Below are 25694 nucleotides of genomic sequence, written 5' to 3'. Positions count from 1 at the left end.
CTGCTCCCCTATCCATTATCCTTTCTCAAGTCCCCAAATGTGTTCTATGTCCACAGTGTATATAACCATAGTGGTCAGTGTGTCTCTCTCCTTAATGTCCCCAAAGCAGAATTCTAAAGGTAGCAGGGCGTCCCCAAATTACATTTGTTTGCTCTCTAGAAAAGTCATTGTCTTTTAACTGAATGAGATGGTGAACTCCAGTCTCCTTTAAACCCTGGGCGTAGAATCCAGAAAACACGTTATGAATAATTCAACAAAATTAGTTTTTACTGGATTATACTCATTTTTATTCTAATTTATGATCATCTATAATGAATGAAAATATGTTCCTCTTCTAAAACTCACCTATGATAGAGTCATTCCACACAACTGAGCTGATTCACATTTATTTTTCTTCCCTGGATTTAGGGAAAAAAAGAAATCCATCTTCAATATTTTATAAACAAGACTTTGCATTTCTCAACCCACTAAGCTTCATTCCAAATGTATATGTGTAAATTTTAAAATGGTATCCCTGGAGCATTTGGGGAAAAAACAATAAGTTATTGACTCATAACAATTTATCCATGGTCCCAGGGAACAAATGAAAGGAATCCAGGAGCTAGACCGCAGTGAAGTAAAGAACTCCCATAATCCTTTCCAAGATCAAGGTTTTATAGGTCCAGTAGACCAAAATAGTGCAAATGGATTCCCCCAGATAGCCATATAGGAGGCTCTTGAATATATAGTTCTGAGACAACTGACCATAAGTATATGGTTAAACCAATTATTTACTATGATTTATTCTCGGCTTCTGAGCAAAAAGACAATGAAATACACTATAACTGCTTTCATAATTGGATGAACTTTGAAGGGACAATAAGAAATTTAAACCATAGAGAACAATGAAAGCCAGATCTTGCTCACTAGATACATTTGCCTTTTGTGAATATTAAAAAAAAGCAAGCTATTGAAATATTAGCCACTGTCTACTATAACAGTTAAATCTAGGGAGTTACAGGGGCCTTCAGCCAGCGACGGAGCTGGTGACTACCTTAAATGGTCTAAACAGAACTCATTGTTTGATAAGCAGGTTTTTTCAATCCTTTAATTCTATGTTCAGAAGTCATGTGGAACCTTGGGCCACAATAATCTTGAAATGACATGGTTGCAATATTATTAAGGGTGAAAATTAGTGTTTGATATATGTTCTAGTTATAGATTGTAGGTATTTAACAAATGATAAGTCTATTGAAATTGAAAAATCACACCCAAGCCTCTCATTAAGACATTTAACGTACTCCATTTTAGGACTGAGATAATGTCAGCAAAAACAATGCATGTGGTTGTTTGCCAAGCATTTTTACCGAAGATTTGGTTTGGTTTACACTTGCATTAATTTCAACATTGTTTCCCTTTCAGGGCGTGATTCTCAGTCTCCAGACTCAGGTACAGAAAAAAAAATATTGCGAATAACTATTATGCTTGTTCCAAGAACATTTTTTTCTTTTGACATATCCATAGCCTCATCATTGATTTCATATTCAATTTAAATTCCATACATTGTTATGTATACTAAATTAAAATCTTATGAAGATCACTTTGATTTTAAAAAGACAAATCAATTTTCTCACCCCCCCCAAAAAAATATTCAAGTGAACGTAGATATTCCTGTGTCCAATTTGTTTTCCCTTAACAAAAGCGTGGAGATCTTACAGTGATCGAAATCCAGAGACACTGAACGGAGATGCCACATATTCCTCTCTTGCAGCAAAAGGTTTTAGAAGCGTCCGACCAAACCTGCAAGACAAAAAATCACCAACCCAGGTAATTCGAACTGCTGTGTGTCTCGTGCCTAGACCTCTGTTTGCTCTTCCTCTAAGGGACCCCGTTCCTAGTGTCCTAGCTTTAAAATGCTTCTGCGTTTTTCATTTTGTTTCCCTTGTGGCATTAACATGTCCAACAGGGGGCATGAGTTTTCAGCTCAAACACAGGTAGGTTTTCTTCTGTTGTTGTTGATTTTCTCTTTATTCTCTGGTTCAGCTTATCAAAGTAGTTCAGCTTCTACCATACTGTTTAAGATAAATTCTAATTATTAAAGCTCTGATGGCTGGTGTTTTGGATTCTAGAGTTTGAGAGTCAAGGATACATTATCTACTGCAGGAATATAAACCAGACAAATGCTGAGCCTTTGAGATGTTAGTAAAGAACTGTACATGCAAAATGTTCTAAAAACCATGTGGCTAAATGAACTGTCAACCTTTAGGTCTAAAAATAGGACAGAATAACATATGTTCACTTTTAGCATAAGTTTTAAAACTGTGGACAGAAGCAGTATCTTTGCAATGTATTCTAAACTAAAGCTTTTCCAACTTGGAAGAAACTATTGGTAATAACCCACAAAGCATTCTTCCAGGACTGAAGGGAACTGTTCAGTCTAGCCTGTACAGGGCACAGTGTGTGTTTGGATTTCTTTGGGGTAGCTTTGACAATGTTCTTCTCATGTCTAACTTGGACTTTCTTTCTGTTTTTCCTTCAATGTCATTTCTCTTTCTGAACACTTTCGGCCATCTAGGCACCCATTCCACCAGGCAGGAAAGAGAGCTTTTGCCAGTCTTTGATAACTGATCCAACAAAGGGTGACATTTTAGATTCAATAGTAACTAACACAGAAAGCCCATGGCGTACGGAGAGCTTCGCTAACCTCAAGCCTCTCCATGGAGCTATGCTTTCTAGTGAAGACTCTAACCAGACAATAGTGTACTCTGAGGAATCCAACAGAACGGTGTCATACACACAGAAAATCACTAACCCACTACCAGCATCCCCCAGCTCCAGTCCTGCACCATTCGGAGACACTAACACGTTTCTACAAGAGGACTACATGCAAGATTCTCAAACCCGAAGAATTTCTACCTTGAAACTAACCCATAATCAGACCCAAGGGAATGGTTCCCCCTTTAAACCACCACAGTGTTCCCAACCCACTGACGTCCCATCATCTCTGAAAAGGTCTTGCTCACCAACCCCTAGCCCAGGACCCAACACACACACAGCAGCTCTCTCCATTCAGATAGCTCCCCATTCAGGACAGGATCTTGAAAGCCACCAGCAGTTCCCTGAACTGCCTCCAGAAAGTGAAAAGATGCCTCTTCAGCAAGAGAGACAAACATCTACAGATGCCGAGACCTGTCTGACCCCAGCGGTACATTGCGCTTGCTAGTCTCTTCTGTGTGTGTTGCAGAGACCCTAACTCCTTGGGTTTGAGCTTCTAACTAAAACTAATATTTTATTAGTTTCTAAACAGAAAGGGAAAGGAGAAAGAAACTATTTCAAACCTGACTAAACTCAGTCAATTTCTTGTATCTTTTTATTTAAATACATGCACATAGAACTTTCATACAAAAAAACATGTTCTTTCTACCTTTTTCTTGAAAATCATCGATAGAGAAGTTGTCACTTAAGATACAGTTAACTACATCCAACCTTAAATTACTTCCAGGTACCAAAGACCTATCTTTCATGTCAGAACATTGGAAGTTGTTTGAAATAAATTAACCTAATGTAAATGTACAACATCTTTTAAGATTATTCTCAATCATAATATACTTTATCTTAATTTCAAGCAGCATTTTTCCCTTTGTAAAAAATTTTAGAAAGCATACTAACCAAATTTTATTACCTATATTTTGGGGGTCCTTGTAGTAAGGAGGCTGCTTGTTTGGTTCCCAGTCGCCCGGCTAGCTTATACCCGAAGTAATCACACAGAAATTGTATTGATTAAAACACTGCTTGGCCCATTGGCTCTAGTTTTGTATTGGCTAACTCTTACATATTAATTTAATCTACCTCCATTAATCTGTGCATCACCACGAGGTTATGGCCTACCAACAAAGTTTCAGCACATCTGTCTCTGGTGGCGGCTCCATGGCTTCTCTCTACCTTTGCCTTCTTTCTTCCAGCATTCATCCTAGCTTTCTCCCCCTACCTCTATTCCCTGCACAGGCCCAAGACTGTTTCTTCATTCATTAATGGTAATCACATCATACAAAGGAAAATCCCAGTTCAGTATGAGGTGTCTCTAGGCATTCACCTGAAAAGGTAGAGTATTGGATGAGAGGGTTTGAGGCTCAGGAGAAAAGTCCTGGTTGGACCTAAAAGTGACCAGCTTACAGATGATTATTGTAGCCAATAGACAGGGAAGTCAACATGGATGGAGGAAACCCAAGAATTGAGCTTGTGCAGATTTTCCATTCAAAAGAAGAACCAGTCAAGCAAACTGGCTGGCACTGATATCTCCAAAAGGAGAGGAAAATCCAGGAAATGTGGTATACTAAAACCCAGGAGAGAAAATCATAGGAGGATAGGAAACACAACTTCAAATACTGTTGATAGGACACATAAATTGAAATCTGAAAGTGTACCACAGAATAGAAGTGAGAAGGAAGGCTATCTACAAGTGGCCTTAAGATGGATGGGAAGGAGACCAATCAGATCACAGCTTCTTTGAAGGTGTTATTATGTGTATCCCCGAACTTTGTTTCTTCATCTCTAATATAGGGTTAATAACAATCACCTTTGAGAGTTTCTCGGCAGGTGTGATATTGTATACGGGGAACTTGGCATACTGCATTCTACATAGTAATTCCCCAACATGCAGAAGCTGTTATTTTAAAACAATATTTTCCAAACTATGTAATAGTTTGGGAAAGTAAATTGATAGTCTTTTTTTTTTTTTTGCTTTTTTAAAAATTGATTCTTATTGATCTCTACATTTTTCTCTGCTCCCCTCCCTTTCTTTCCCCTCCGCTTCAACCCTCTCCCAAGGTCCCCATGCTCCCAATTTACTCAGAAGATCTTGTCTTGTTCTACTTCCCATGTAGATTAGATCTATGTATGTCTCTCTTACTGTCCTCCTTGTTGTCTAGGTTCTCTGGGTTTGTGGGCTGGTTTTCTTTGCCTATGTTTAAAATCCACTTTTGAGTGAGTACATGTGATAATTGTCTTTCTGTGTCTGAGTTACCTCACTCAAATGATGTTTTCTAGCTCCATTCATTTTCCTGCAAAATTCAAGACGTAGTTATTTTTTTCTGCTGTGTAGTACTCCATTGTGTAAATGTACCACATTTTCCTTATCCATTCTTCCGTCGAGGGGCATTTAGGTTGTTTCCAGGTTCTGGCTATGATAAACAAAGCTGCTATGGACATATTTGAGCACATGTCCTTGTAGCACAATTGAGCATCCTTTGGATATATACCCAAAAGTGGCATTGCTGGGTCTTGAGGAAGGTTGTTTCCTAATTTTCTGAGAAATTGCCACACTGACATCCAAAGGGGCTGTACCAGCTTGCATTCCAACCAGCAATGCAGGAGTGTTCCCTTTATCCCACATCCTCTCCAGCATAAACTGTCATCAGTGTTTATGATCTTGGCCATTCTTACAGGTGTAAGATGGATTCTCAGAGTTGTTTTGATTAGCATTTCTCTGGTAACTAAGGATGCTGAGCATTCCCTTAAGTGTCTTTCAGCCATTTTAGATTCCTCTGTTTAGAGTTTTATGTTTAGGGCTGTATTACATTTTTTATTGGACTCTGTTCTTTTGATGACACAATTTTTAAAGGATAGATGAGAGCTTATTTCATCAGATTAGAATGTGTTGTATTGTCTTAAAACACCTTATAATAGGTGGCATAAATTGTTATGATTTTTAATTTTCCCAAGAATGTGTGAGATCTACTTTCTTCACAATATTTTTGCAATTCATGTATGTGGCAGATGTGCTTCTATGTTGGCATGTGTTGGGGGTCTTTCTGGATTATTCTCCACTTTCTTTATTGAAACAAAGTCTTTCACTAGACTTGGAGCTTGCTAACTCAGGCTAGTCTAGTTACTAGCATCGCACAGGGATTCCCTATCTTTAATGCTTAAATGACTGGGCTTTTCTGTGGGTTCAGAAAAATCCCAACTCTGGTCTTTGTGTTTCCTAGCAAGCACTTTATCAACTGAGACATCTCCCAGGCCTTTGTCCACAATCTGTAAGTGTTCCACACACTATTGTTTACTTGAGACATAATTTCATATAGGAAATTCCTATAATTTATTTATCTTGCCTCAATAAAACTCTGAACCCCAGAGAGCAGCTCATGTTCCCCTCCCCCAGCCACTACCTCTCCTATCTGCTTCTGTGTCAACTGTTTCGGTTGCATCATGTAAGTGGAATCATGACGTATTTGTTCTGTGACTAGTTCATTTCTCTTACACAATGTCCTCTGGGTTATCTATATCATTATATAATGTCCTCTGGGCTTTCCATGTCAAAATGCATGGTAAAATTGCTTTCTATTTTAAGATGAAGGATAGTCCATAATAATATGTATCACATTTCTTTATCCTTCCATCAATGAACACTTAATTTTCATGTCTTTCCTATCATGGCAAACTTCACTTTCTGTTTACTGGTCTTTCCCAGTGGTTTTTACATTCACATTTTGGCAGGACTTAATAAATGTCAAGGCCTGTAAACTACACTCTATGAATCAGCCACACACACACACACACACACACACACACACACACATAAAGAATTGGTCTCCCAAGAAATTAAAAGACCCAAGGCCAATAAAACAAAAATACTCTAAGAAATGAAAAGTAAATCTTAGTATTTTAGAAATCTCATTTACATATATGTTAAACTGTCAACTAGTGTAAAAAGAAGATTATAGGCTCCTGCTAGGGCTATTCCCCATACCTGACAAGTTAGACATATGGTTTTATAAAATACATGTTTTAAATAATCACTCCTACAGTTATATATGGAAAGACCACAAATGAGGCATGTTGCCCTTCTGTGTAAACAACTATTCGGATACTGAATACGTCACTGTTCTTCATGCCAGATGCATAGGAAAGACAGCAAACAGCCACACTCAGTCTTTCCATGGCATTTGTAAGAGCTGCGCCCTTTGCTTCTGAAGGATAAACTTGGCCCTTTCATTGTGGGGTAACATAATCAACATCAATCAGACCATCACTTCGACTACCCAGATATTGAGAATTCAAAGGTAAATCTCTATCAGTGCCATGTAAAAGATATATAGAACTTTTCTTTCTCCATAAGATCGATATGTAGGAATTAAGGAAGGCAGAATATAATGGCTAGTTTTATGACAACTTGACACAAGCTACAGTCATTTTGGAAGAGGAAACCTCAATTGAGAAAATGCCCCCACCAGAATGGCTTGTGGGCAAGCCTGTGGTGCAATTCCTTGACTGAAGATTGATGGGGGAGTTCCTAGCTCCCTGTGAGTGGTACCATCCCTGGGATGCTGTAAAAAAGCAAACTTTGCAAAAAAGAGAGCAACAAGCCAGTAAGTGACACCTTCCATGGCCTCCACATCAGCTCCTGTATCCAGATTCTTATCTGGAATTCCTGTCCTGACTTCTCTGGATGGTAGAGTACAGGCTAAGATAAAATAAACCTTTTCTCCCCAAGTTGCTTTTGGCTGTGGTGTTTCATCAGAGTGATGGAAGCCCTAACTAGGACACAGTGTAGTGCATAAATGTCAGCCACATTAGATGATAGGACACCGAACTCCAGAGCACACTTTCTGCACCATCCCCACCTCGGCCAACCCAGATCATTAATGCCTTTTGTTGTATGGCCAGTCAATAGCCTGTAATGTCTTTGTGTGTTTGTTATTTTTATGTTTAGAGTTGAACAATATGAATGCTCCATTAAGTTTATAAGGTAGCAATCTAGAGCTTAAGGAATCCTGAGATCTATTATCAGAAGCATTTCCTTGATGGAGTCACAATCTGCCTTCTTTAAATTCTACATGTTTGTCCCAGGGGGCAAAAGAGGTGACTTTTTCCTACCTCTGTCTGACAACTTTTGCATAATTGTCTGCTCCCCTCCCCCATTCCAGGCCTGGCTTTGTGGAAAGCTTTACTGTGCCTTCTAAGCACCTACCATTTTCACACCAATGCCTTTGAACAGCCGTGACAGCCCACCAGGCTCCATGATGTCTATCTATCCTTAACATCTTACTCTTCGCTGCAGGAGATGAGTTGTGTTAATGTTTGTAATTGACATCAAAGGAAACTGAGGCCAACTAGCTTGCTCAGGTCGCTATAGATCTCCTTCCTCTGTTTTTCCTTTCATATTACTCTCACACTCCTGCCTCGGCAGTGTTCTTAGGCTGTGACAGCTTCTCAGATGGGAAATTATGCCACAGTCCCTGCTATTTAACACCTGCCAGATCTGCACATTCTCAGTGCAGATTAGATTTATAGCGTTTTCCTACCATCACAGCTTTTCCCACTGCCCAGCCACCCTTCATCCAGCCTCCTGGTTAAGTCGCTACAGAGCTGCAACCTTGATGTTCTCACCCTTGACATCCTTGAGTCTTCCTAGTGTTCTGGATTGGCTTCATCTGAACTAAGAGGCTCAGTCTTACTTTGAATAACTTAAGGTATTCTTGAGTATGTTAAGGCTTAAGCGCGCCCTTCCTTGATGAAGAGCAGGCAGCTGTGAGGTGGTGTCCCTAGTTCCTCCCTTAGTGCTTAGGGAACATAAATGGCAACTTAGACTCTTAAAAACTTGAGTGACTATCAAGCAGTATTTGAACGGATTCACTCTACATGGTTCTGGACACAAGAAGACGCGAAGCAATTTGACCAATCTTTCTGAAGTTGTCTGCCTGTCAGTGCATACAGTAGATAGTGGGAAAACCATTCTCGTCTGAGGCTATTTTATCCTACTACATGCTATCCAGAATGTGAAAGTGTTTACTTCCCTCTTTTACACATGTCTTTGGTTCTCTTCTCGTGCTTTCCTCCAGGGAGACATATCAGAGATGATGTTGTGTACCAGTTTCCTCCAAAATTAAAACCTTCTATCATGGAGGGAAACCCCTTAGGGTGTAGGTACTGAAAAGGATATGACATATAGGATATTTTATGACAGTGTTTACAGGCAGGTAAGACAACAGGATGCCAAAGGAAGGTGAAACACTTTATCCTACAGGGGCAAGTCACTAAAACAGAACAAAAAAAAAAAAAAACCTCCAAGTAACACCAGGAAGTTCCTAAAACCAACCAGTTTCTCTAGGTCCCACCCTCCCCAAAGATTATATAAGCAGTAAATACTACTGAGTCACTCTCAAACAAGCTAAGCTGCCTTGTAGAAGAGGCTGAGCTATCCAAGCTGCAATGACAAGCTCTCAGGCAAGCTGGACCACATGGAAGGCACAGAAACCAGGCAAGCTGCCTGGAAGAGGCTCAGTGCAATTGACCTTGTCCCACCTGTTGAGTTGCCTGTAGGCTGTGAGGGTGCTGTACACAAACACATGCACACACCTATAAAGACACAAATTGTGAATATGACAGAAGGCAGTAAAGAATGACAATAGTTCCGTTTTCTGTGGTCATTCATTTTGGAAGAATAAATACTGTATGAAAAACATCCCATGTATGAGAGTGCATAAGAACAGTCATGATGAGATTCCATGACCATATGCAGGAGAACATACTTCAGCTTTTGATGTCAGGATGAAAAAGACATGAGCAAGTCAACTCAATGAGAGTCAAAGCCTTTCTAATCTTAAAGGAAGTCAGTTGTATCTGAATGGACAACTTAAGGACTTTTGGTGGTTTCCCTTATTTAACGTGGAATGTTACTTGGCAGGGAGGCAGAACTGAAACAATCATGATATATTGAAACTGTCCTAGGGGAACTGGTTTGAATTAAGCAGTTTTTGTTGGCACTTTCCAAAGACTGCTTGAGACTGAATTCCATTCAGACCTGAAGAAATATTTAATGTATTAAATAAAAAATGGTTATAGTTTTATATCATACTTAATCTCCAATAAAATTTATAATTGTATAACATCATATTATAAATTATATTATAAATGTTAACATCAACTAATATAGAGGATGCATAGCTATTGAAATTTAAGTCATGGTAACTAAGATTTCTAGCAGTTAGATCTTGAGATTTTTAAAAAGAACATGCACAACTTTAAAAGCCACATTTAAAATGGATCTGCTCAAACAGTGTGATTAAGCTTAAGTAAAGCTAGGATGAAAAGCTTTGTCTTCCAATCCCTCCTTAGATTTTTCTTAATTTGGTTCAGTGAAGGATGTACTTCAGCATATCCATGAGCCCCTTAGAGTTTATGTAAAACTTTATGTGTTATGAATGAGTGTATTTTTCTTAGAACCAATAGCTTTCAGCAAATTCCTAAGTGATCTATGACCCAACGTTTTAGAATAGTAGACTTTTCAGTATTTAATTAAAAGTGATAGAAAAATATGGCTTTAATAAGACCGACAGGTTGCATGACATCAGATATCTGGAAAATTATGGTTGGCCATAAATAGCAATGTGCGCCATTAAAATCTTTACTAGGCAGTATCTAAGAGTTTATATAGGCCTGGTCATTCCATTATCTCTGTGCTAGTATTGCATAATATTCCTAGCCATCTTATATACCTCAGACACTCCACACAGCAAAAGAAAGAAAAGTAAATGTCCTCTAGGTAAGAAGGGAAATGAGTTTGACTGGTCCATTCATTGAGTTGGATGCGCAGCATCACATCTGATGTCATCAGGGATATAGCAGATGCCAACAGAAACCTTTGGTATGTTTCTTTTTTCTCCTTGATCCGTTGGTTCCTTCCTGGTGTTCAAACTCTTGGGTTTCGTGTAGGCTCAGAGTTCTTAAACCTTTTCTTTTCCCTTCAGTTTCTTTCTTCTTTCTATGACTCAATGCCAACAGTAGCTCCAACTAACCCAGGTTGACTCTAACCACTGTTAGTGACTGAGTTTGGTTTTCTTTTTGCACATCAGCACCACTGCTAACGGCTGGCATTTTAAAAGTACTACTTTTTTTTGTATTTCGTAGTGAAACCTCTGAGCATTTGGTAAGTAGAAAGTGAACAGAAACCCCTTTTTTCATTGAGTTGGTTTTAGTTTGATCAACTTAAATAGTAAGTCCGAAAAAAAAAATAAAACAAATAGATTTATATTGGGGGACTATTTTGACAGTGGAGAGCAATAGGAAGAACTGGGCTCCAAGATTTTTCTTGAAAGACATATTCAGCCAAGCAACAGGCAGCTCGATATCATTTTGCTGTCATTAGGACAGAACCTGAACACTGCAAAGGAGGAAGTTGCATCCTGTCAAGGCTTTCTCATCCTTATCCACGCTTACGCTGCATTTCCCCAAATGCCCCAGATCCATGTTCTTCACGCCTCCATACTTTCTCCCATACTGTGTGCTCGAAACCTAATCCATGTAAATGTATTTCCTTCGTGTTTGCACATTAATCCAATAATTCACCTCCTCTGTCACTATGTAAAACAGATACTCTTATTTTAAGTGATTTACCCTTCCCCTCCTGATTCTTTTCCCTCAAACTCAGCTTAAAATTCAGCAGTCAACTGCCAATGTGTTGGGGGTAAATGCTTCAGACACACACAGAGAGCACGCCCGATGCCTCCTCCTCATGCCTGTCTGTGACTGTTTTCCACCAGCCCAATTTTAACAAGGCAGTAGCTCCAGCCCCCCGTCACCTGATGGTGTGGAGCCTTCCTGTCTGCCTCCAACCCAGGGCCTCTCAACTTGTTTGTATAAACATCCTTATGCACAACCATGCCACATGCTCTCCCGGGACAGACTCTTCCCTGAGCGAGCACTCCTCCCAGTCTGAGAGTGAGTCCTCCACGGCCATTCTATCATTCTAGCTTAATTACAGCTGGGCGACTCTAACACCCCTGATTGCTTGGAGACACCTTTCCCAACCGGGGATCAGAGAACTGCTGTGACAGATGGCGTCACCTTAGCAACCCCTGTTGCCACTCATGTAATTATTCTTCCTTCCTTTGCCTCCACCATTTTTTTAAAGGCCTGTACTTGTTTGTTATCCGTGTTTCGTGGCTGAGCATTTTTATTTGCATAGGTGTTGATTAGCAAACCAACTCTCTACCATCTGTTAGGGAAAACTATTGAGTCCTCCTCACTAAGGCCATTTGGTTCTAAAAGTTTTACTGATATTCCCCTTCTTACACATAGGTACTATTTATGGTAACTCTAAAATGGTCTGCTTCTGATTTACTGTTTTTCTGTGCTATAAAGTGGTTTATTTCTAAGGCACTATATCAGAAATATAAATAAGTAGATTATTGAGGTTAAATTATAAAGTCCACAATGTTTCAAATATTGTAACTTACCTGGAAGATAACGCATTCTCTAAGACACATCGCTGTGTCCAGGGTTAATAATAGTTTATGCACTATCTTTCTCCCGTGAGTGATTCTGACCGTATAGCTCTAATGGCTTTTTCTGCTCTTTTGATGACTGTCACCTCCAGTGAGCTCTCTTCTGTCACTATGGGAGTGGAAGACATAAACAGTCTTAGCCCATCTTATAGAAATATAGCTTGAAGTTGTTTTGAGATATTTTCCCTGAGCCATCCCAGTTTTGAAATTTATGAAAGTATTTTTCTTTAATATCTCAACAATTTGTCTTTCATTAATGCACTATAGAGATAGTTCTCATATATATATGCGCTATCATGGCCATGTCTATAATTTCATTCAGCGGTCACTAGTCAGTGGTTAACGAGTGGCTAAGATGCTGGTCATTCTTATTACGGAGCTCCTCAGTCAATGAAGAGACTATGATGTCCATCGAAGGATGTACAGCTTTGAGCATCTGCCAATTTGAGCAGAGAGGGAGAGACTGTCTGAAATTGTTGCCCTCATAAACTCTTGATGGGTTCTGTCAAAGGGAAAATACAGTTGTGCTACATAGTTTCTAGATACTGTCATGGCATGACATGACATGATTTTATATATGTATATATATATACATATACATATATATATAATCTTGTGTCTGTATGCCATCAGAGGTGTCTATAACTGAAGCTAGGCCAATTATCAGTTTATTGCACATGAACTCTCCAGGGCTATTATGGAGAATTATTAACTTACTATGATCAAAAAAGTAAATCTGCTTTCAATGGTTTGTCCTTATCTCTCTAATTGGTGCTTTGGCAGCCATCACAGTAATTCATATTTTCTTAGTATTATATAGGTTTGATAGTCCTAATCCAAATATCCAAATTCTATCATTTTTTAAAATTTGAAACATTTTAAGTGTTGACATGACATTGTAAGTTAAAAAATTCCATATCTGACTTCATGTGTGATTAAAAAAATTTTTTTACTTAGAGACCGGAGAAATAGTTCACTGATTCAGAGCACTGGCTCTTAGAGGGTCTGCATTCAGTTCCCAGCACCTACATGGAAGCTCACAACCACTTATGATAGGATCCAATGCCCTCTTCTGGTGTGCAGACATACATGCAGACAAAGTACCCGTATATAGAAAATATAGAAATAAAAAAGCTTCAAGGGCACTGCAGTTTTTTTAATAAAATTACCTTCAGACTATATGTATAAATTGTCTATTAAAATAAATTTCATATTTAGACTTGAGATCCATACATCCCATAAAAGATATGTCATGTGTATATATGAGCACCCCATATCCAAAGCTGTGTGAAGTCTGAAAGACTTCTGTCCCTAAGAATTTGGATAAGGGATACTCAGCTGTTATAGAAACCTTAGTTTTTAATAAGAATTATTCTGTTTTTTTTTACATTCATTATCGTAACACATCAAAGATGATTTAGAAAAAGAGACAAAAAATATTTGTAGCTTGCTTAGCAGAGTTATGTAAAAGTCCTTCCTGTGTTCTACACTTGCCTAAATGTCTGGTTTAAAAGGTCCTTAACATGGGGCTGCTTAGAAAATAAGAGAATTTTTCTAATAGCTTATATTTAGTGCCGCCCTTATAATTGAATATTTATTGATTTTAGGGCTTAGGTGATATGACTTTCAAGTAAATTGGCTTTTGTCTGGATCGTTTGAAAGCATAACCATCTCAGAGTGAGGTTATACATATACACTCCTCACCTGTTGTGTTGCATACTTATGTAGTTGATATTTATTTTGTTTAAAAAAAGTAGAAGAGCCGGGCGGTGGTGGCGCACGCCTTTAATCCCAGCACTCGGGAGGCAGAGGCAGGCGGATCTCTGTGAGTTCGAGGCCAGCCTGGTCTACAAGAGCTAGTTCCAGGACAGGAACCAAAAGCTACGGAGAAACCCTGTCTCGAAAAATCAAAAAAAAAAAAAAAAGTAGAAGAGTCTGTAAGTTATGAGTCTCTTTGTCTGTGCCTACCTATGTTTATATTACTCATCTATAATGTTCTTTGAACTAAATATCCTAACTAATGTTTTAACTCACTTGCATGCATTATTCAGTTTGCATAATTCTCAGTGGTATGTTCTGCAGAGTAGCTCTGACCTGGACGTCTCTGATCTAAGCTGGTGGAATTCAGTCCCAGCCTGTGTCCTGTGACTCTCTGCTAGGTCATCAATGCCAAGTTGCATGTCTTAACAACCACAAGAGAAGCACCATGTGTGACTGTCTCAATGAGAAGTGTCGGGTAGCATTAGAAATAGAAAATATTCAGATGTAAACAAGTAACTCAGTGTATTAGGAGATCAGAATAGAATGCTAAGTAAAGTTGAAGCAAGGAGAAGCCAGTGTTTTGACATCTTTACAATGGTCTACCAGGTACGTGACTGCTAGAATAGCTCATTTCATGACTCATAAACCCGAACACTTGCCTTCTGTGTTAGTTAGTTACCTTGTTTTGGAAACATTAATTCATTAGAGAACGTTCTGACTGAGTTGTGAATCAGCCCCCTCCTCCTGTCAGAGAGCATTCATCTCAAATCCGCCATCCAGAAGGATGCCAGGGAATTGTGACTGCTCAAGTCCTGGTTGTGAGAGCTCAGTTATCCTCCTCATTTGGCAGTGACCCCTGTTGGTGGCACCCTTAAAATCAGAGTGGTGTGCCTGCTGCCTGGCTGCTCTCCCTTTTCCTAACCACTTCAGATGCCCTCTTACAACATAAAAGAATGACTCGTGAAGAATAGGATGGAGAAGAGGCAGGCGGATCTCTGTGAGTTCGAGACCAGCCTGGTCTACTGAGCTAGTTCCAGGACGAGCTCCAAAGCCACAGAGAAACCCTGTCTTGAAAAACCAAAAAAAAAAAAAAAAAAAAAAAAAAAAGAATAGGATGGAGAAAACGGAAAACAGCCAAGTACTTTGTCCCTCTGACATCAGTTCTCAAAACAAGTAAAAGCCTTGACGTTGATGACTGTCCTGGAGTTGGAAATTCTTGCTGTCGTTTAATGGAGTGACGTTCACAGGGGACCGTGTGCTATAACGGGGTCCATGTGCTTTTCTCAGAGCCAGATAACCATCAATGGCAACTCTGGCGGTGCTGTGAGTCCAGTCAGTTACTATCAAAGGCCATTCTCCCCTTCCGCGTACTCCCTTCCAGCCTCGCTCAACTCCAGCCTTATCATGCAGCATGGCAGATCGCTTGGTAAGTACTGTAACCATGATCTCCACGCCAGCTTTAACGTGACAACTATATATCACAAGAGAAAAATGTAAGGTAACAAAACTGAGGAACGAGTGACCAATATCACCCACTGGTGAGCCTAAGTTGGGAGGAATTAGAACAGAAAGAAGGGAACACATTGTAGAAAAGAGGTACTTGTGGCAATTCCATCTGTAGCTAATCCTGGAGAACGCTATTTCCAGTTGGTATTTAAGTGAAGGGGTAGAAAGACCAGGAAAATACCTAAGAGATAAGGGAGCTTCTTAGACCCAGAAAACACTTTTCTATTGAGGTGGCTTGCTCCTTTGTGGAAAGAATGTTCATTCTAGAATCTTCTTTAGTTATGGCTATAGAAAATTGTTTAACAATTAAAACAGTGTAAAAGGGGATAGGTTACAGTCACACAGTGAGGTCCTAGATCACACTGTCATAAACTGCCAAACTGAGGTTCGAAGGCTATCAGTCAGCACTGAGGCAGGGGGAAGTGAAGGAGAACTCCCTTCAGTAAAGATCCTACAGTTTATAGAGATAAGTTCTTAATCATTTAGAGATTTAAAGTTTAGCCAAGACAAGGCCCTTGGTTCTGAGGGGGTGGCCCAGTGGTTAAGGTCACTTGTTGCTCTCCTAGAAAACCCAGTCTCCATTCCCAACACCCAAATGATGGTTTGCAACCTTCCGTGACTCTAGTTCCAAGGGATCTGACACCCTCTTCTGACCTCTGAGGACACCAAGCACACACGTGGTGTACATACATACACATAAGCATAAAATATATAAATCTAAGTGAAATTTTTTTGCTATACTCCTCCTGCAACAAAAATGATTACTTCCTAAACCATTGAGTGTGACTCTTTGTCCCATTGCTTGCTGTAGTGGACACAGTTTTCCCCAGTCTACCAAATAAAATATATAAATACTCAAGCATAAACTGGCCTTGACTTTAGATCTAACCTGTAAGTAGATTTTATACATGTTTATATATAAACAATGAACATATAAAAGTTCATTTCAAAACTTTAAGCGTATAATTTTGTGGGTCTTGTAAACTCTTTAGAGCTTCCTGGAAAAAGTTTGAGCTACATAAAGATAGAAACATTCTTATGTAGCAAAATAAATTAGCATAGTTTAAAAATAATGTAGCAACTATTTCTTAGTTGCTAAAAATTCAATGTAAAAATTCCAAACCTTGTTTGAAAAGTCTTACCAAACTGAACCATTGCGTGATGGTAGGATGAAAACCATTTCCATGACCTTGAGAACCTAGAAAGTTTTCAGAAGAACAGAGCAGAAAGGATGCTCAGGAGAGTATACACCTACATGAACCTCTCAAAAAGAGAGGGACCATCTTGCAAATACTACAGATCAGCAACAGAGATAAAAATCTAGAACACAGACCCGTACACCATTCTGTAGTTGGCAGCAGTCCCTTTCCACATCCCACATTGACTCTGAACTGAACAAATATGATACCACAGGCTTACTAAAGAACACTTCATGTCGATTTCAAGCCCACTCTTGGTAGACCTCAGCTTCCATGGTCAACAAAACTTCACTAAGGTTTTAAAGATAGTCATGGGACTCATTAAAGAAGTCTCGATCTACTTGGGCCTCTTCTAATGCTGCTCCAGGGAGCCATTTCTGAAGCTTGTAATGATCTCCTTTCAGACTGTGAGAAAGAGAAGCTTGCTTGTGCCAAATTCCTCTCTTTGACAACTGGTCTGTAGCTCAGTTTTATAAGAGGCTCCACTATTTCAAGATTTTGTGGTGCAATTAGGCATTATTTTACATGAAAATGAAACTTTCTAAATTATTTCAGCCATTCCTAAATAATCATTAAATGTGACTCTTTATCCCATTGCTTCCCCCAGTTTCCCCCAGTCTACCAAATAAAAAAATTTAAATGCTCAAGTATAGACGGGCTTTGACTTTAGACCTAACCAGTGAGTAGATTTTACACATAAGCTGTTTAACATTGAGAGAAATTTCCTGTATAAACATTGAACAACTTCCAATTGGCCAAGGCAATGAGGTGAGTGGAATTTACAAGTCCGCTCTGCCCTAGGTGAACTTCAGCTTTAGTCAAAGCCAAAAAATCGCAAACGTAACAGTCTATGGGCCACAGAAGAGAAATACAGAGAGACTTCACTTTCATCACGCAAGCTGCGTGTTTGTGTGGTCATCTGAACTATACGTGAAGACTGACTTGATACTGTTTCTTAGGCTTGGACCAGGGCACATTCTGGGTGTTCAGAAGAGTCTGGCTGCTGACAAAAATCCCAGCACTGTGGCTATCTCATCAAGGCCTTTGAGGAATTAAAATAGAAAGTCAACCAGCGTGAAGTGATGCACTGTGATTCGTTTAGAACACCTTGGGGAGATGGGATCTATGTGACCAACCAATGACACCATGAGGCACTTCTGTTCCTAGACACATCCAATCAATTCAAAAGTGCCTTGAAAAGCTTTTCTGTTGCAAACTAAATTGAAAATGGTCGTAATTATAGCAGTTATAACGATATAATGGCTATCAGACTAGAGAGAGCATAACACTAAATACCCATGTGAAAATGACTCAGCCTTAAAATGCTTCTTTTGATGCTTTACTTGTTCTGCCTGGAAAACACATTCATATTTATGATATAAAGTTAATTATGCTATCTATACATGATAGAAATATTGTAAAGCATATATATGTTTGAAAATGAACTCCACACATATATATTTGAATATATAAATATAATCAGCAAATGCTATCCTGAAACATAAGAATTATTCAGCTTCCCACAGAGAAGAACTCAAAAACAGTCCAGCTAAAGCAGGTCACACAGAGCCTAAATGAAGACTCATTTCTGTTCACCAAGTTCTGAAAGTTCAAAACAGTAGGAAGTCACATCACTACTGCATTTTGTGCCCACCAATAACGTTCTTTTTTTTCAAAACTATATTTTTAACTTAGAATGAGTAGACTAGGTCATATATATGTTCTCAGTTACCTCTGAGAGTATTCCAGGCATTCATAATATTAACATGTAGATGGAAATTTATTAAGCCTCATGTAACTTAAATCCTTAGGACAATTGTCAGTCTCAAAGGATAAAAAACCATGACATAGGTATTTTTCTAAAGCCAACAATATTAAATAAACATTATTAAATAAATTCAATAAATTGTAATCACTCACAAGCACTTGTTTATCCATAAGCTTTCACTTGCTAGTGTATGTCTAGATCAAAAAAAGAAAAAAAAACCTAAGTTTTATTTTCAATTTCTTTTTATGGAATCATTCTTTGGCTCAATAAGCCTATTGCTTCTCAAAAGTTACCTCTGGTTCCTTCCTCATACGGCAGTCAGCAGCTTCACAAGAGTCATATGTGAGTAACGACCTAAGGGCATTTATAAGGGTGATTCTTGCTCCCCCCACCATCCTATCCATCCAAGAGGACTGCAAGGAAGGTGAGATGGAGCAAGCTCAGTGTCCCCCAACATGGCTGTCCACATCATTCAGCTGATCCTCTTCCTCTTACCCTTCTTTGTAAAATGGTGAGGTCGTCATCCCATATGTGGATGTGATACCCACTTCTGAATGAGATGGCGTAAATATGTTAAAAGGCAAAGAGCTATCTATAGCTGTGGGGTTTATTGTGGGTGGCCATCAATGTACAAGAGCCACCATTAATTTGTAGTCTGTGTGTGCATCTGGGTGCTCCCTGTCACTGTGTTTCCTCCACAGATTCTGCAGAGACCTATTCCCAGCATGCCCAGTCTCTGGACGGCACCATGGGAGGCTCTATCCCACTCTACAGATCCTCAGAGGAAGAGAAGAGAGTGACGGTTATCAAAGCCCCACATTACCCAGGGATCGGCCCCGTGGACGAGTCCGGCATCCCCACAGCCATTAGAACGGTAAGCCATGCCAGGGTCTGCCCATGAACTCCACAAAGGGTGGATTGTGCATGCTGTCATGCATTCCTGGGGCCTTATAGCATGACGGTTGTCTTCTGAGCCATCGGAGCTCCCATGAATGCCAGGCTGTGTGGCAGAGGGAGAAAACTGCCAAGGGACGACAACTACGCAATCTTGTTTCCCGTTTGAATTGGAAATCATGAAACTGTGGGTTTTGTTAAATAGCAACACTCCGCTTTTAACTTTCTATCAAGGAGAGGTGAGCCTAGAGAGAAAAAGGGAAAGGGGCGAAGTGAGTAGGTCCTTTCACAGCATCCAATTCCCACATGCACTGTAAAAAGACAAGCGACTGGTTTCTCGAAATGGATGTGAGTTCACGCCAGGGGATGGGGGAACTGTCAACTGGGACTTGAGAGGTGAGATTTTTGGAGGGAAGGGAGGTAATATCACGGGAAGGAAACACTGTCTGTGGGGGAAAAAAAGGAACATTTGCATGCCCTCCTCTGCCGAGCCTGCTGCAAGCTCCCTGGATGATAAGTCGAAGTGTTGAGGGCATTTTTTTTTTTAGTCTTTAAACTCTGCCAAAGCGTTACTCAGTGTGCCGGGGCAGCCCTTTCTGGCAACGTTCCGCAGCAGCAGAGCCTAGGCAGGCAGCTGTGTGCTGACCACGTCCATTGCAAGAAGAGGTCTGTGGTAGCAGCGAAGGAAGACCTGGGAAGCCAGGATGAGAGCCACGGCGTCTCTGCAGGTGAACTTGGTGGGGCTGAGAGGAGGGAGCGCCAGCTGCATAGAAGTTGCCTGGGTGCCCACATAAAGGGCTGAGATGCTGCCAAGACAGCGTCTCCCGAACGGAAACCCGGGAGCCAGGGACAGTAAGGGACCTAGCAAAAGAATGGGAAGGCTATCAGGACAGACGCAACGGTGAGACAGGAAACATTTGAAAATGGTGAAAGATGAAGTACGAGCTGTTTATGAGTTTGCAGTGATCATGTTTTATATACAGACATGAGTTCAGAATTGATTATTCTTGGCTTCAGTATTGTAGCTGAAGCCAAAAAGAAGTATATCTGTATAGCATACGCTTGGGATTGAGACTTCTCAGATGGTTAAGGATGTTGAATGTGACTAATAAAGCTGGCAAAATCTGTATCGGAATGATGATGGCCATATTTAAGTGACAGGAAAAATCCCAGGGCTTGTGACTAATCGGCTCCATTTAATGACAGTTGTATGTTTCTGATGGCAGTGTTTGGACGTTTGTTTCCTTTCAGAATTTCTGACTCAAAATGACTAAATTTGAATTTTGCCGTGGTGATGAGGGGATAGTGACTCAGACAGGAACGGTGTCATGGATTATGCCTGTTAGGTTTTCAGTATACTGTGTCTAAGGGCTAAGAGATCATTGCTTTCTATGCAGTTACAGATGCTGTCTGATTCTATCTAAAACCTTCGGATGTGTTTTTAAGTTAGTAAATGATATGTAAAAGTGGACATTTAATGTGATCCATTCTTTTTCATCTGTAGATTTTTAATCTGTAATGTTTGGCTCGCAAGTCTTTGTTAGGTTTTTAAAGAAAAATCTAAGATGTCGGAGATGATAAACAAAACTCAATTAATACTAAAAGGTTTATATTACCTACTGCCAAATGATAAGCAGCCATATATGTCCGCTAAGTATGTGATGTAAATTTCCCTACAGAAAATTGAAAGTGAATTATTAGCCACTGCAGAAGTTCCTTAAAAGGAGCCCTGTTTTTTTCTGTATAACTTGCTCAGACCTTTAAAACCATACAAGAGGGATCCTGTTCATGTTTACTGCTCTGCAGCCTTACGAATCACACATCCAAGTATAGATCTGTATTTATAAATCTTGAATCCTGCCATCCCTGGGCCAAGAATATCCAAGGTTATTTTCTTTCCTCATCCTTGTAGAAAGTAATGATGATCAGACTCAAATTGCTTCAGCTTCCTGCTCAGTATGTACATGTAAACCAGCACTGACTCCATGTGCCATGTTGGGGTAGCCTCCTAGACAACTGTTCCCATGGCAACGGGATATCGTAAAGTGGTCCAGGAACTGTTGAGAAGAATAACTGAATACTCACTACTTTTGAGTTCTTGGGATGGAGGGAGAGCATCCCTTCTCCCGTGGCTGGGATGTCTACATCAGCCTTTTCCTGCCGAAAACTTCAAAACAGTAACACAAATCTCCTGGGCTCTGAGCCCACCAGACTGTGTATGAAGCCTGGCTGGTTAAGTGAGATGCAAGCTTTCTTTCTTCTAATCCAAACATAACAGTTGTCTGGCTATTTTAGAGGTTCCAGGACCAAAAGTGGAATAGGATTATTGTTGTGTTATAGGTAGAAAATGGCTTTTTAAAAAATGTCTGCATGTAAAATTAGTGAACAGTGCCAATGTTTCATGACTAGAAGAAGATGGATGTTGAAGCCTGTTTGGATGACGGCTGGGCAGGAGTTAGGGAGTCTATGCAAAATACTTCTGAAATACATCCAAAAGTAAACCTCCCAAGTATGGACTTCAGCTTTCATAGTCTCAGTGTGAGACACTATGTGCTCCCAAATGGCACTGGCAAAAGGGACAGAAGTGCTCACAGCACTTCTTTTAGGAAAGGGCCACTGACTCTGCAAGTCTCTGCTTTACCAGCCTCACAGTCTCTCTGCCAGCTGACGAGGCACTTCCTGGCTTCTCTGTACTCTCCATATAAAGCTAACAGATGGCATAACTGTGGGATCCTGCCTGATATAGGCCCTCTGGCAAGTGCAGACAACAATGCTGTCTGTCACGCTGCATTGCCATATACAGCAATACACCTTCCTTATTCAGCCTCCCCGTCCCCATTGGCTGTGTCCAGGTACAGTGAAAAACTATTTTTATACACAGTTGTATGTTCCTTTTGTGCTTGTGGCTTTAATAGTATAAAACTAAGCTAGAAACAAAGCATAATGAAAGAGGGGCCTGCCATCAGAAAAATCAATGACAGCCTAAAGAGATTCGATCAAATATGTTTGTGTGTGTGCATGTATGTGGACACGTGGACCTGTGTGTACACGGGTGTGCACAAAGAGGCTGGCAGTCAAAACTGGGTATATTCTTCAGTTGCTGCCCAGTCTTCCTCACCCAACCCAGAGCTGTTTACTGCCTCCTCAGAGCTGGGATTATAGGAGCCCACTTTCATGCCCAGTTTTTTATGTGAGTGCTGGCAACAGGAGCCCAGGTTCTCAAACTTACATGGCAGGTACCTCACTGACGTAAGCCTTGGTCCCCATGTTCCATTATTCTGTTTGAACCAGCAAACAGCAGATTCCTGCCTCTTTGTGGATAATGCCCCCCCCCAGCCCACACACTAGTTACTATCATTTGGCTGTATAGACACTAGTTCCTATCATTTAGTCATATAATAATCAATGATTATATATATATATATATATATATATATTAGAAGAAGCTTACAATGCATATGTGATTCTCAACAAAACAGATGTTCATTTACATGTCTAGTGACTGTCAAAATTGTCTACTTCCAGAACTCAAAATAAATGTAAATACTGCCTAACAGTTTCTAGGTGAAAAATTCAACGACCACATCTACAAAAGTCAGAATACAAAATATCAAACACTTTCCACTCTTACAAGTCCTAACTAACGCGTTGTTGTTGTTTTAAATTCCTGCTCTCTCCTATATTCCATCCAGACCCAACCTCAGTTTTCCCTCCCCCAGCAGATGTCCCCCCCACTGGCTTCCCAGGGACATCAACCAAACACAGCATATTCTAACAAATAATTCAAATCAGGGCCATGACCTTGGAAAAATCTGATGTTTTTAAGTTGCCTGTGCACAGACAGAAGGGCTAACTTCTGGCCCAACCAGCACTGATAAAGTCGAGAGGAAGATCTTGCTGAGCAAACTGTTGCACTACAGTTAGAAAACAGAACGTGCTAGGACTTACCAGAGGGCAGGGAACCCTGACTGCTCTTTGGACTGGAGAGGGAGGGGGAGAGGAGTGGGGGGAAGGGGAGAAGGGTGGGAGGAGGGGGAGGGAAATGGGAGGCTTGGAGGAGGTGGAAACTTGTTTTTTTTTTCTCCTTTTCTCAATAAAAAAAAAGAAAGAAAAAGAAAAACAGAACGTGCACTTTCACAGACCGTAAGACAGAGTTGCATCCCATAAATTCGCTCAGCATTTCACTCCACGGGTGTTGGAGTCTCCCCGCTGCCTTTAGTTATCGAGATCTGTTATAGTGGAAGGACCCTTAACTCTAAGCCCCTTAACACACATTGTGAGAGACCATGACTCGGGAGACTAAGGCACAGAGTCAAAGAGGTGGCTGTTTGACATCCATCTCTAGCTACTACTTGCTCACAGGGGCATGCATACCTGTGCACACAAGCATATGCCCCCCACACACCCAAAGAAATGAAGAGACGCATAGCTTTCTCAGACCCCAACCTCTAGGAAGCATTAAGTAGCAACCAAAGGCTCCAAGGTTCAAATGTTGTTTAATGATTGGACATTAATTTCCTATTTGTACTAAAATATGCTGCTTCTATCACACCTAAAGCCTGCCATGCCTAGGGAATGCCTACTATCACAGAGTTTATAATTTAGCAAGGAAAAAGTTGAGTGTACTTTTATGTCTTGTGATAGATGTTTTAAAATCAAATCATAGCTACACATATGAGTGTGCGCGCACACACACAGATAGTCTATGACTTTGCATTGTCTGATAAATTCAGTATTTTTGTCACTTAGACTAGCAAATACTAATTTTGTCTTCATTGAAGCTGATCAGAATATCTACCACTTGAGTCAAAAATATCCCCTAGTATTTTTTATAAATATCTATTTATTTATTATGTATACAACATTCTGTCTGTGTGTACGCCTGCAGGCCAGAAGAGGGCACCAGACCTCATTACAGATGGTTGTGAGCCACCATGTGGTTGCTGGGAATTGAACTCAGGATCCTTGGAAGAGCAGGCAATGCTCTTAACCACTGAGCCATCTCTCCAGCCCCTCCTCTAGTAATTTTTAAATGTCTTCATAGAACACTCAATAGAAAAATTTAAGAATAATGATACGGAATAGGGAAATGGATCTGTTGGATGCTTGCAGGGCAAGCACAAGGACCTGCGTTCCATGCCTAGCACCCACATAAAAAGTGGCATGATCAGGGAAATGCAAATCAAGACAACTTTAAGATACCATCTTATACCTGTCAGAATGGCTAAAATAAAAAACACCAATGATAGCCTTTGCTGGAGAGGTTGTGGAGAAAGGGGTACACTCATCCATTGCTGATGGGAATGCAAACTTATGCAACCACTCTGGAAAGCAGTGTGGCGGTTTCTCAGGAAATTCGGGATCAACCTACCCCTGGACCCAGCAATACCACTCTTGAGAATATACCCAAGAGAGGCCCTATCATACAACAAAAGTATATGCTCAACTATGTTCATAGCAGCATTGTTTGTAATAGCCAGAACCTGGAAACAACCTAGAGGCCCTTCAATGGAAGAATGGATGAAGAAAGTATGGAATATATACATATTAGAGTACTACTCAGCAGTAAAACACAAGGACTTCTTGAATTTTGCATACAAATGGATGGAAATAGAAAACACTATCCTGAGTGAGGTAAGCCAGACCCAAAAAGAGGAACATGGGATGTACTCACTCATATTTGGTTTCTAGCCATAAAAAAAAGAACATTGAGCCTATAATTCGCGATCCTAGAGAAGCTAAATAAGAAGGTGAACCCAAAGACAAACATATAGGCATCCTCCTGAATATTAACCTTCATCAGGCGATGAAAGGAGACAGAGACAGAGACCCACATCGGAGCACCGGACTGAAATCTCAAGGTCCAAGTCAGGAGCAGAAGGAGAGAGAGCACGAGCAAGGAACTCAGGACCGTGAGGGGTGCACCCACACACTGAGACAATGAGGATGTTCTATCGGGAACTCACCAAGGCCAGCTGCCCTGGGTCTGAAAAAGCATGGGATAAAACCAGACTTGCTGAACATAGTGGACAATGAGGACTACTGAGAACTCAAGAACAATGGCAATGGGTTTTTGATCCTACTGCACGTACTGGCTTTGTGGGAGCCAAGGCAGTTTGGATGCTCACCTTATTAGACCTGGATGGAGGTGGGTGGTCCTTGGACTTCCCACAGATCAGGGAACCCTGATTGCTCTTCGAGCTGATGAGGGAGGGGGACTTGATCGGGGGAGAGGGAGGGAAATGGGAGGCGGTGGCGGGGAAGAGGCAGAAATCTTTAATTAATAAACAAATAAATAAGCAT

At 40.4% G+C, this 25694-nt stretch overlaps 1 protein-coding gene across 40 annotated transcripts in view; it reads left to right on the top strand.

Moving 5' to 3' along the window:
* Positions 1-25694, top strand: part of Sorbs2 (sorbin and SH3 domain containing 2) — a 318492-nt gene that overhangs the window by 221504 nt on the left and 71294 nt on the right. For 20 of the 40 annotated variants that reach the window (XM_041632398.1, XM_041632399.1, XM_041632411.1 and 17 more), the window contains 5 exons: positions 1402-1428; positions 1682-1806; positions 2555-3184; positions 15312-15450; positions 19199-19371. In XM_041632398.1, the coding sequence (XP_041488332.1) occupies positions 1402-1428; positions 1682-1806; positions 2555-3184; positions 15312-15450; positions 19199-19371 (1094 nt within the window). The remainder of the gene's footprint in view (positions 1-1401; positions 1429-1681; positions 1807-2554; positions 3185-15311; positions 15451-19198; positions 19372-25694) is intronic. The other 20 variants (XM_041632416.1, XM_041632412.1, XM_041632414.1 and 17 more) reach the window with 3 other exon arrangements.

Source organism: Microtus oregoni, unplaced genomic scaffold (genome assembly GCF_018167655.1).
Source record: "Microtus oregoni isolate MIOR12 unplaced genomic scaffold, Mior012 000041F_ref0000270, whole genome shotgun sequence".
Classification (NCBI taxonomy): Eukaryota; Metazoa; Chordata; class Mammalia; order Rodentia; family Cricetidae; genus Microtus; species Microtus oregoni.
This window is presented reverse-complemented; position numbering and strand designations above follow the sequence as displayed.